We start from the raw sequence: 13,184 nt of genomic DNA, 5'->3' as shown, positions 1-13,184 counted from the left end.
ACATTGGCTTAAAATGTTTAAATTATGTCATGTTGTTGCTTATTCGACAAATATTTTTGTAAGTGCATCGTCATGAAGAGACCAAGCGCCAGAGTCACGCAGGACGAAATTGCTCTCTGCACGATTTGTTACGCCTCTGCGAGCTAGATTCATAAATATTGTTCTTTTTGCCACCTACATGAGTCAAGCGGGAAGTCACAGATGTGTAACACTTTTTGATTTACACTGACCCAAGAAAAGCACAAGTTTAACCCAGCGAAAGAGTACCATGTGCAGACACATTTTAAGATCAAAGCCAAACTAAACAACGCAAATACTTGACAGTGTAATCTATCAAAAGGACTCACACCGCTAACGAAAATATCCCGCATGAAAGATCTCTTGAACTCCCTAGCCCTTTAAACCTTGAACATCCCTAGCTATTGAAGATTAAGGCACGACTGAAGGAATTCATGGCATGGGCACTTCTACAGTGAACGCAGGAATGCAATGTGTCTTTTTATGCGTGTGTGGGCCCATAAACCCGTAAAAATGAAAAGCAAGATAATGAGAAGGCATTCTGTGTGGTGTGTTATTCAGTTTATTCTTTGGGAAGGTGCCAGCAACGAATAATAGAAAGTGCGCATTGACTATTATGTCCGGTTCGTTTGTTGCCTGCCCATTGCAGATAGATATTAAAAACGCAGTCGAGCTGTTTATTTAGAGCCTGTTTAGACAAACTATAAGAAAGTGTGAATTGTATGTCGCAGCAGCAGAAAATGTCGGAAGGAAAACTCATTTTTTAAACTGCAGATGAGTTTATTGCGGCGTCCCATCCGCTTTTTCGTCATTAATTGAAGCCACCTTTCTGCTTATCTCTTGGGTCTTATTAACCATCGCCGGCCGAACGCCCTCCATCTACAGGTGACTTTCGGGAGCTGATTCGTCGTGCTACAAATGTGTCTCTGTCTAACAGAGAATGTTTCGAAAGCAATTTTCGATTTCGCAGGCAAAATTGCCCTTAACCACTGAAGTTTACCCGGGATTCCGGTTCTTACGCGGGATGATCTGGTGTTTTACCTCATAACCAAGGAAGGCGCTGACGGTGGTCCTCGGAGCGACTACGGCGCGCGGCGGGAAAGTGAGCGCGGGGCTCCTGTCGCGAAGACAGCCGCGCGGACAGCGGCGCGCGGGAAGGGCCGCGCTTCCATCTTCTCCCGAGGAGGCCTCCTCCCCCGGCGGGATGTTGCCGGGAGAGGGCGGCGCCTCCCGCTTCCGCGTGGGAAGGAAAGGCAGTGGGGAGGCCGAGGGGCTCTCTGCGCATGCGCACTCCCGACGTCAATGGAGAGGAGGCCGCCCGGTGGAGGAGGAGGCGGCGAGGGCCCGCTATAAAACAAAGCCCGAGGTGTAAACTCAGGTTTTCCAGTTTGACAAAACCGAGCGCACCGTTTGTTTGGTCGTTTTTTTCCCCGTTTTCCACACACTCCGACGGAGGCCCACGGCAACCCCCCCAGACGCGAGCGGAGCGGCAGCGCTGGCGGACGCTGCTCGGCCCGCGGCATGCACAGGACCCGCAGCTGAGCCAGGCCGCGCGCCGCCCCGGGGCCGGCACCATGCCGCGCTGCTACCTCGTCAAGAAGGCGGCCACCAAGCACCCCGCGGGGCCGGCCTCGTCGGGACGCTGGCCGTACCGCGAGCCCCTCAGCCCCAGCGAGGCCGAGACGGCGCCCTGCGCTCCTCTCTTCGGCGACCAGGCCGCCGACGAGCGGCCCGCAGTCGTCACCTCGGCCGCTTTCGGGCGCACCAGCCCCACTGCCGGTGAGTGGACCGCGTGCCACGCCGCCGGCCACGCGCGCACACGCGCCGCCCCCGTGGGACGCTTCCGCGTCAAGGGCCTCCCTTGACGCCGAAGGGCCCCGCAACAACGTCGCCACGTGTGGCCGGCACGACGGCGATAGCGCGCTGAGTGACAACGACTCGTCGCGATCGGCAGCGAGACCGGTCTCGCAACAGGGACAAACAAATCCAGCCCGGCCTCAGACGCGCGACGCTACCATTGACCCATATGTCCGCAAGCGGAAGGAAAACGTTGTCGTCGGTGACACATAAGCTGTCAAAGTAGCAAAGTACATGGAAGGAAGCAGTTTTGGAGTGGTCGGGCGTAAGGCGAATATTAGCTAAGGTTGTGTTCCGTTGCGCGTCGTACGAGTAGAAAACCGAGTCGTGGCGAGCATGACACGCCTTTTCAGAAGCTTGGCAGCATTAAGGTGGCTTTTTGCAAGGCTGTCGTTGCGGATGCATATAAGTAATGTTAACAGCTCAAATCAAAGATGACAACCCGAGGTAAAGAGCTCAATCTCCGTTTGTTAAAAAGCCACATTTAATGTAATTTCAAATGTGGCGCCACTTGTTGAGTGGTGTAAAGCATTGCGTATACCGTTAAGGAATTGTGCGCATCCGCAGACAAAACTGTATGTCTAAATGTGTCCGCCTTATGAGTATGACGGCATAAATTTTTCAGGATTAAAAGAGCAGCAGTTTTACTGTAGATTCTACAACACGAAACAATTTTTCGCTTAAAATATAGCCAGTTGTAAATAGCATCTAAGAGGCCCCTAGAACGATGGCAATGCTTAATGAAATGGGCTACTGATGTATTGGAGCTCAGAAAATTGTCGACCACAAGAGGACACATTTTATTGATAAGGTCTGCGTAGTCGAATGAGGAGTGTTAAATTATTGTGAGTGATCAGAACCGCCTTTCTAGTTTGTGAAGCTATAGAGGAATAAGTAAGAAGTCTTGCGGAGTCGCCTGTCACTCACTACAAAAAGAATGGCTGATGAAAGAATCGCAATGTAGTCTTCGCTTTGGCGCAGTGTACTGTGAGTTAAAATTCTTAATCTATGAACGCAATTTTAGAAGGTCTACGCATTTTTAGTAAAAAATAAATACGGCCTTCGAAAAGTTGTCCGACATGACAGTTTTTAATCTATAAACCTGCAAAAGTGTACAAGTTGAACATCCTCAGGGTGCACACATTTTCTATGACTAAAATTACAGTGCTGCAGTCGGTATAGTTTTGTTTCTAGAATTCATCGCCAAGTTTATTCTATGATATCGCATTCTAACGGAACGATGGGAATAATTATTGGTTTTCCTTGTACACAATTCATGCGGTCAAGAAAATATATTCGTGTTGTAAGAAAAAGGTAATTGCAAACCTGTGATCAGAAACTTACGTGGTGCTTTAGTGAAGGGCTCGATTACAGCAGGTCCACTCTTTTTACGTAAGGTAAAAAAAAAGAGAGAGAAAATAAGTGACGGTTAAAGCTTGTTTAAAACGTTCAGACGGAACAACAGTAATAGAACGCATTAGAACAAAAATTGTCTCAATGTATTTCTGTATATTGCACTTTGCGCGTACGAGGACAACCTCCCACTAATCTTGAACCCGCCTTGGTGACAGGGCCGATCAGGCAGTCCTGCTGCCGAGCACGGAGCCACGCGATATTATGGGGGCGAGTAGTAAAAGCGCCCGTGTCCTGTACGATACCTTAGTTCACTTTACACAGCTTCAGAAGGTCGAACTTTATCTGGAGGACTCCACTACGGCGTCTCTCAAACGCCACGTACTGCGTCGGGACCTAAAACCCAACATATCATTTTGCTATTGAAAACGGTCAGAACTACGCTACGTTTAGGAACCGCGGAAATATTCCCAGAATTTCTTTAGGCTCTTATTTCGGGTGGCTGGTCAAAAAGGAAGCGTGCTTTTTGAATAACACCCAGTTACACTAACTTAAACAAAAAAAGCGTCCGCACAGCTGCCCGCCCTTCAAGAAGAACAAGCCGTGCTGGTTATCTAAGAAAATTATATCCTAGTTATATTAGCATGCACTGAACGACATGTTTAGGAACTCGGACAGTGCTTCCTTTCAAACACTTGGTACTATAATTCAAGCTGTAGCGAGACAGTAAGCATCGCATGAGGCTCCCCACCACCGAAAAAAAAAATGTGCACGCACCTGGACTTTCATTAATAAACGGTTACGGGTGGTAACCGTTCAGGTTATAAATAGGTGTGAGTTGTAACTAAGTGTACCAATTCTTGTGTTACTCAGTAATCTGCTGAAGAATATTTACGGGAACAAATGTTCCGGTGTTCTTCGCGCCTCGAAAAATGGCTTTTCCACTGTAACGCTCTACTGACAAAAAGCCCGCTTTACAGGAGGAACTGCGATGTCAGTGCACGTTAAAGATCCCCAGGTGGTCGAAATTATTCCGGAGCCCTCCACTACGGCACCTATTCTTCCTTTCTTTCACTCCCTCCTTTATCCCTTCCCTTACGGCGCGGTTCAGGTGTCCAAAGATATATGAGACAGATACTGCGCCATTTCCTTTCCCCAAAAAACCAATTATTATTATTATGTGGCGATGATGGGATGATCCGTGTTACCCACTTATCCCTTTATCTAGCAACATAGTTCAGACATTTGAAAAATGCTCTTTTTGTGTGCACTTAATACAATTAGACAATAATAAAAATGCATTCTTCCTAAGCACGGATTGTCAATGTAAGTAGGAGTTGGCGTTTCGTACACGGATAAATGACACACAGCATGATGCCACTGTCTGCGGGGATGCATAGCTGGATAGAGAACAGAAGAAAAACTATGCCACTTTGACTGTTAGAATGTGCCAGAAATGAAATATTTATCTATTACCTTTTATAGTTAGCAACAATGATAGATACTCCGGAATTAAATTGGCACGAAACAATTTCTCACGAACTGCAAAGAGATACCACTTGAATACACATGAATTACTCTATAAAGAGATGCGTCAAACTTATTGCCGCTCTTCTGCAGGCTCGCTATAGTCAAAAGCGCAGTTTTCTGCTAAAGTATACGCAGTCCTGTTTCTTGAACAATGTTTTGTGCGTTATTGTGATCATCGTAGTTCTCCCTATCCAAATTAACGATATGAATTAATTTTCACGGCGCTGTGCAAGCACTGACATGTTTTGATATTTAAATAGTTCAGATAAGAAATATAATTGTAGGTGAGTGGCTAAAGGCGGAATACGGATGCCGGTTCACCTCAGTGGCTCCTGTAGCTGAAAAGCCCACACCTGCTAATATAATAAAGAATGTTCTAAGAAGTCACAGAAAAAGCAGCAGAGACTATTGCGCCAGAAATTAACAATTTAGTGCACCGATAGATAAGAAGTTGAGATTTAGGTCCGTCAATTTTGCGCGCTAGTGCCACTGCAATATTATTCTAGTCAATGGGTGTCAAATAACACTAACAAAGGTATAGGAGAAGGAGAAAAAAGGAAAGATTTGAATGAATGCAACTCCGTTCCCACAAAACAATGTAGACTTTATCATAATACACAGTGTCCCAGAAACTTTTGAATAATTATAGCCCCAAAGTTAATATTCATCTGTTTTATTGCTTTGAAACTGTTTTCATCTTTGCGGCACGTTTTTGAAAACAGGATGGGCATTCATAAGCACATAAATAAGTATTACAACAATACGAAGTGAGAACTGTTTTTATAGGTTGACCTGGACGCGATGTTCCTTCAAGCCGACTGTTGAAACCTAGCATCTGAATCCTGACTCAAAGCCCGTCACTCTTAAATGACATTAAAAAAATACACTTAGGCAGCCCTATTTAAGGAGGAAATCACAATATAAACATTACCGCATTTGTTTTTGCGCTACTGATTTTTAAATACTCATATGTGTTTGGCTGAAACGATGATATTTTCCTCGTGTTTCTGAACCACCTGCCGCATTTAGATACAAGAAAATCTGGGGCCGTATTTTGCAACAATTAATCCCCCGATTCATTTTTTTATCCGTTATGTCTGGCATCTGCCGCCAGTAACTTTATTGTTTACAACCAGCAAGTTTTGTCGTTTAATGCCTCTGGTATTGCAAGCGTAGCGTTCAATCAGAAACGGATAAAATAATGAAAAAGCAAAATTGTCTTCGTCAAGTACGGCCCCTGGAAAATAGAGGAACAAGTAAGGTATTCCAAATAAGCCACAGGCAAGCACTGCTGTAAATTTTACAAAAAAAAAAACATGCATGTTGCTTAACGTTCTACGTGCTAAATAGGTTGGTGCCGCGGACACTGAATGAAGCGCGATTATTTTATCTCATGACCGTTCTGTCAACTTTGCGCCATGGTGAAGCCAGCATACTTCTCCTAATGCTCAAAAAGGTCGCTAGCGCCACAGACTCCTTACTACTTCTCAGTGAAATCTTTTCGTTTTAATCCGTGCGCCAAAAACTTCTCAGCAGTTAGTCGCGCGACATGCCATGAGTGTAAAGAAGCGTGCTGGAGTCATTGTCAATGGTACGCGTGATGTCATAATAAATAATAAAAGGGAACATGATTCCGATATCAATGTGCTCTGTGGTGTTTGGCAGCAATACCCTGCCCACGTACAAGCACTTAGCTGCGATGTTTGCGCAAAACGCAACTGCCCTCCTGATTTCATAACACTCTGTCGGTCACAGTCATTACATTAGGTCACGCAAACAAGCTCTGTTTACGTTCTACATCTGAATGATATTAAATCAATTGTGGTGAATGTGAGGAAAGGGGATTATTATCGCAGTGTGGCGTATGGCTATTGCACATTAATTTTAATAAGACTTAAATAATGGAATTCACTGCACATCACTCAAACATTTTTTTTTCGTATAGCATAAAACATACTTCCATTGAGCGCCTAGAAAACTTAAAATACCCCGTTGTTATCATCTAGACTAACTTAAAATGAAATAAGCACACAGAATACATCGCCACCAACAGGAGTAAAACACTGTGACCAGCTCAAAAAATATTTTTCATGGCTGCGGCTTACGCTGAGCTTCTGTTGTACAAATCTCTATTCATACCAGCAGTTTATATATGTCTCTGTCATATAGAATCCACGTCAAGCTTATTTAACACAGTCACTGGAAGCATTGCAGAATCATGCAATTCGTTCCATGCTAATCAACTACACGGGCGACAGTGTTACAGAGCTCCGAAAGTCCTCGATACTTCATGTACTTCAGCAATGACGAAACATTCTTTACTCCATACATCTGCAAACTTTACACATAGCACTTTTACTTCTCGACTCGAGCAGATTCGCCGGTTTTCACATATCTTGCAACGCACTGATCATCCATTGGAAGTATCGCTGTGCTTTTGCAGGACGAGCTTGTTCAGACACTCAGCCCTGCTTTTTGGTATTACATTCTGGAATGAGCTGGCAAGTAACCTGGCGCCCTTAAATAATTTTTACGCATTTTGTTCCGCTTTATCTTGACTGTAGCCCTGCCGTTTTATGTTTGGTACTCACTGTGAGTGCAATACCCCGGAGTGGGGCCCTAGGGTTGTTGTAAATAAATAGGCTAAATATCCGGATTGCAGAGAGTTCCACCTATATAGAGCTGCTCTCAGCAAATCATTCACCGGACCAACGAATCAGACATACATAAAACACTCTTACTTAAGCCGTACAACAGAATACACAAAGCCTGTACGAAAATGTTTTGATACCCTTGTTTTGCTTGGGTATCATTTTAGTCACTAGCGCTCTCAAAGCTGCCCTATGGACTTGTATTTCTGGTACAGATGTTGAAACGTTATAGACAAAGAACTTCCATATTTTACCTCCATCACAAGGCGCAACTAGACTTCGGCTCTTAGCACTGTAGAAAACAAATCTGGTGTAGACAATGGGTGCCTTAACAGAGAAACAAAAAAACATTCAAAACCTATTCTTATGAAGCACGCGTCCACTCAAGCAAACGTCGTTATAACCACAGCGACACAAGAATGAAGGGACCAGATCAACTTTAGTGCTTTTAAGTGTCCCAATGAGAGCGCTGGAACAGGGGCGACAGAGAGTAGACACACACAAAAAAAGAAAAGCCCTAGAAAGAGAGGAAGCCATTGACGCTCGACCGCCTTCCCCCCCACCCGCCTCTCCTCGTACGTGGCAGAGTTTTACGTGGATAATTCAAGAGCTCCAACAAGGTAGCGTTCTCCGCAATACCACTCGTAAGCCGATTACCCACAGCCGACCGCAGGAGAGGAAAAGGACCCGAGCCGTGGATCCAAAGCGTCTTTGCTGCGTGGAATCAGAGCCCGTGCTCCGTGCGCTTGCCGCATCATTGCCTTCAAATTGCAGCAAGCGAAGGAAGCACACAAAGACAGCAGCCTTGCAGAGCAAGTAAAGAAAAATGCAGAAGCGAAGAGGAAGGAAAGAGAGGTTCATTTCTAGGCCATTGAGAGGGCGACCTCTCAGCTCTTGAAGCGCTCTGTCTGGGCCCCGTTCACAGCGCGTGCACCTAATAGGACGGCTTTGTGGCTTTCTCCCCTGCTTTAATGATGAAGGTAGCCCGCTCGCGGGAGGAACAGCGATTCACCGGCTGAACCTGGGTAACGAGAGCAGCCCGCGGAGTCAGTGTTGAAAGCGCCGATAGGTCTTTTCAGGGTCCCCGGGGGGCCACCGCCGTGATAAACGCGAGCCGGCGGAGACAAAACGTCGCGACGCCGCGTGTCCACAAAGGATCTGGAGGCACAGTTCACGATCTGCATTCTTCAACCAGGCTTTCTGAGCGTCGGAGGAACATATCTGCGCTCGGCGGAAGTACTAACGCAACTGGTGCTTCGAATAGGGAGTCTTTTAGAATTTTCCCGCCCATATTAGTCCCCACAATTCGTTTCGTTGTCTCCTTTGGTAGCGAAAAGTATAGTTCAGTGGTAGAAAGAAGTGTCTACAAAAGGATTATGCATACGTCACGCAAAGCAACGATACGCTAAAGGAGGCGGACATAAGAAGCACATGAAGAAACGACACCACAGGCAAGTTTCATCTTCTTCGATCGGCCTAGACGAACTAGTCCGTAAAGGCGTTTTATAGTGCATAAATGCCGCGTTTCCATGGTTAATGATTGATTAAAATTTTACTTTTCAACCTTCTGGCAGAATAATTGTATCGACAAACCTGTGTGTAATTATAGCTTGCACTGATAACTGCTAGCGGGAATCCAGATACCAGAGCGCATATATTGTGCCCCTTGCCCTTCACAGCTGTCGTTTTTTTTTGCTTTCATTTTAGTAGCTATTAGCGGATAAATATTGATCAAGAAATTTTTTTTATTTATTGCAATAAAAACGACTATTTTGTCTAAAAATTTTCGCCGCCAGACGCAGCGGCAGATGTGAAACAGTTCTGTCACAAGTAATTCATGGCAACGTTCGTAAGTTAGGTTGAAGAGTTTTAGTTAACTTCGCAAAATCTGTGCGTGTCAACGTAGAATAAACCAGTGCGGCTGCCTTGATGCTGCATAATACAAATAATTTCTCGAGTGCGGATCATATCAAGCAGTAAAATCGCCGCACATTTTATTTGACCAAAAACATTCTCTTGAATTCACTGCAATTAAGAAGGAAGCGTGGAACTACCTGTTCTCCTTGACGCCTCACATGTGTCCATGGAAGGCTATTATACTTCCACCAAGAAAGAATGAGGCGTCAATCTAAATTCATCCACACCCACCGAATTTGGCCCAAATCTATGCATGACTGCGAGTAACTTCCGTCCGACTGTTTTATTATGCACAAACCCCCATCAGTTCGTGCGAACGGGCTCTTGCAAGAATTACTTCGCTGCTATTTTGCGACATTTCAGCCAGCTGTCAGTTTCTTCTCAACACATTACTATGGGCATTAGCGACAGCGCGTCACTCTCGTGTCAGTCGCACAGAACATGCTCATTATTCCTTAATCCCCCCAGTTCCCCAGATCGGACACTATGAAAAGAATGGAATCACAAAATGCCAATTTATTCTGCACATTTCACGGTGTTCAGAATGTTTGCGCTTGCAAAGGACATTTCGGACTCGGTAAAAGGTGCTCGTTAGCGGCATACTTCGAATACGGCGCGATGGAATGAGCGGCACGAGTTGCGACTCGGCCAGTGCACCGGTCCGCTCGTCGCACCCACCCTCCTCTCCCCCATTACCGCTCTCTGCTTCCTTCTTCGTCGGCCGTGCGGGCTGTCTCCCTCAGAGTGGCACAATACCTGGCGCCATCCACCCGACGCGGTTATCACATTAAAGACCGCGCGAACCGCAGAGCGAGGCGGAATGTGATAAGCGGGCTTCACGCGCCGTTTGCGTCATCTGCTTGTGTTGAGCGGGAAACCAAGCTATCTCTTCTTTTCTTACCTTCACACTACGGCCGCCTCGCTCAAAATGTCTGTGACCACGCATTTTTCGTGGTTGCGTATTCTGTTACGTAACAACGCGTGACTACGTATAAGGCGACCACGCAGGATCGGTCAGCAAGCCCTCAGGAAGGTGCTGAACACAGGGGTGAGCGCAAGCTTTTAAATCAAGATCACGGCTCGCAGCGCCATTGGCTACGCAGTGCACAAAGTTCCCCGCCGTGCGACCATTCGCAGCTTCAAAGTAAAATATCTAGGCTCGTCTGACTGCATGTCAGGCGCTATCATGCGAGTGGTTCGTCGCATTTTTTGGCGCTTTAGCTCAAGTTCCACTTTAAGTTCAAAGTTCAAAATGTAATACTTTTGAAAAAGACATAGCGCATGAAGACTGGACAGTGCAGAGACAACACAGGATGAGCGCTATATAGCGCTCGTCCTGTGTCGTCTCTGCACTGTACTGTCTTCATGCGCTATGTCTTTTTCAAAAGCGATGCATCAACCAGCCCAAAGTTCCACCTTATTAAAATGTAATACGTCGGCAACGTGCGCAGTGACCAACACTGCGAAAACTGGAGTCAAGTACCATGTATACTGAGGGCGAAGTAACTAAGGCAAAATGGAGCTGAGCGCGTGAGAAGAGGTGAATAAGACATAACGATGATGACTGCATGCTTCGCCCGTCTTCAACACTGCCATCTGAAGGATAATTTTGACAGCACCATTGCACATCTTGACAGGGTCGATACTTTTGCCCCTGTTAAATGCGCGGTGGGTTCTTACTCATAAGTGGCTCCATGTCAGAGGCGCCAAAAGCGATTCCACTAAGCTTTCATAGCGCCAAAGTGCGGTTGTTCTGACGTATATCTCGGTTGATTTGAAACCCGAGGGAGCATTTTATATCGAGATATTCGCATTCAAAGGTCATGATTTTTTCTTTTTGCCTCGTTTTGCCAGACTTCTTGCGGCGAACGTTGGGTACAAGCGTACAACCATGGCACTGACACCAGTCTAACGCCTCGAATTAAGGCTGCGATTACAGCGACGCGTTTTTTTCTAAGCTGTTACGTGGAAATCCTGTATTTGCGGAATTTACAGCACCAACATCTTGCCCCTTCAATAAACCCTAAAGATCACTATCATTAAGCGGATGGTTGAAACCTAGCGTGGCGCCCTTCTCCACAGGTGATAACACCCTTGAGGAAAATACGCGTTCCAGTCTACTGCGGCGATCAAGTGGCCAACCACCAAGAGCTTCGTTCAATGATCTGGCAAGTCAGTATAGGGTGAATGCTGGTCTTTTCCCGCTGCTTACCTCCCACGTTTTGTTCCAGCAACCTTCTCACCCACGCTTTGTATTGTATACACCTATAAAAACGCTGCTGCGCTTTTCCTGTATAGAGCCTGAAACATTGTAGAGGCAGCTGGAGCAGCTTTATCTTCGCTACGTTAGGCAAAACATGCCAGCGGCTTCTAAATTCCCGGAGTCTAACGTGCTTGGCGCGCGACAGGAACCTTTGACACTTTCAGGAACAAAGATCTCTGCAGACATTGTTTTGAGCGATGTGCTTTTGAATGCACGTCTCTACCGCACACTTAAGACGCCGTTATCACATTATACTATCAATACTTTACTCGCTTCAGCTTGTATGCTTGCCAACGGGGCGTGCGCATTGTGGCGTGCTCTGGAAATTGAAAGTGCACCGGTAGCGAGCTATGACCTTTATCACGCCATTTCCTCTTAGTCTAGACTAAGTGCAATACGATGCCACTTCGAGGCGTTTCTTTAAGCGGCCTTTCTTTTAAAAAGTCTGCACCTTCCGCTTTAGAAGGAACGCAGTGCCACATTAGTTTACGAAAATTGGAAAGAGCGCCGATAACAGCGTCCCACATTAATTACGGAATAATGGCAACGACGCTCATGCTTCCAAAACGGTTCTTGGTTAAGGGAGCGCAAAAATGGAAAGTGTTCGTTTTTTATCACATATACAATGCCGCTTTTTTACTTCCCATGGGAGATGATACGATAGGTGCCAGCGAGGAGAACGCGAATAGGAGTTAGCTATTCCGCGAGTTGCGCCAGCCTGTATTTGCAGGCCCTTGCTGGAAAATAAGGCACGATCGTAACAGCAAGGCAACACCTAAGTACAGGTGCCTCATTAAAAAAAAGATCGAACTAGTAAGCTTTAATAAACGGTCTGCTACTCTCTGAAAGAGTGCAAGTCTTATTAGAAAACGCAACTCTGAAATAAATTTCGGTCTCGCTCGGGATTCCTCAGTCCGCTTGCGAGCATTAGTAAGGAAGCGTTCACACCCAGCCCCGTTACCTAAACGCCAACCACGGAGACAGCAGTTCAGATAAGAATGATCCATCGGCTTCCTCAAATTAAGATAAAATGTCAGTCGAGCTGAAATCCGTGGCTTGGGGATCGACTCACTTGTCAGCGCTACGTACAGGCGGCATAGCCTGAGAATCCTACGCGTGTCTTCTGAAAGTGCCGGGTGAGCAGGTTTCTTCCGCTTTTGGGGCGCTAACAATTGTGTGTTGCCGCGCTGCTAAAAAAAAAATGTGTGTGTGTGGGGGGGGGTTCTCGTTGAACACTGAAAGCACCCACTCGGCCCCATGATTTCCGTCCACGCGGGACAAACTGCCCGAGCTCAGTAAACACACTGTCGCAGGTAGGAGACACTCGTTGCATTTCAATAGCAACTGCCTGACAAATACTCGTAAAACTTCCCGAGTGGAGCCGCAGTATTTCGGAACACTGCTTGGTGCGGCTGAGTCTCGCGTCCGTATTCGACCAGCTTTCTCGCCAGAGACATCACCAGCGAACCAAATTGCGCCGCTGCTGATTTTTGCTAGAACTGCTTGAGGACATAGCCGAATCGAGCACCGGTCATTAGGCACAGTCAGATTAGCACACGCACGAAGACACGATTTAACCGAAGCGTTAAACGGAA

General features: G+C 46.3%; 1 protein-coding gene across 1 annotated transcript in view; it reads left to right on the top strand.

Moving 5' to 3' along the window:
- The first annotated feature begins 1,422 nt into the window (after nt 1-1,422).
- Nucleotides 1,423-13,184, top strand: part of LOC144113526 (transcriptional repressor scratch 1-like) — a 39,704-nt gene continuing 27,942 nt past the window's right edge. Inside the window, exon 1 of the mRNA XM_077646641.1 lies at nt 1,423-1,797. Within this exon, the coding sequence (XP_077502767.1) occupies nt 1,593-1,797 (205 nt within the window). The 5' untranslated portion in view covers nt 1,423-1,592. The remainder of the gene's footprint in view (nt 1,798-13,184) is intronic.

The sequence above is a fragment of the Amblyomma americanum genome, chromosome 1 (genome assembly GCF_052857255.1).
Source record: "Amblyomma americanum isolate KBUSLIRL-KWMA chromosome 1, ASM5285725v1, whole genome shotgun sequence".
NCBI lineage: Eukaryota > Metazoa > Arthropoda > Arachnida > Ixodida > Ixodidae > Amblyomma > Amblyomma americanum.
The sequence above is the reverse complement of the archived record's forward strand: the minus strand, read 5'-3'. Positions and strand labels throughout refer to the sequence as shown.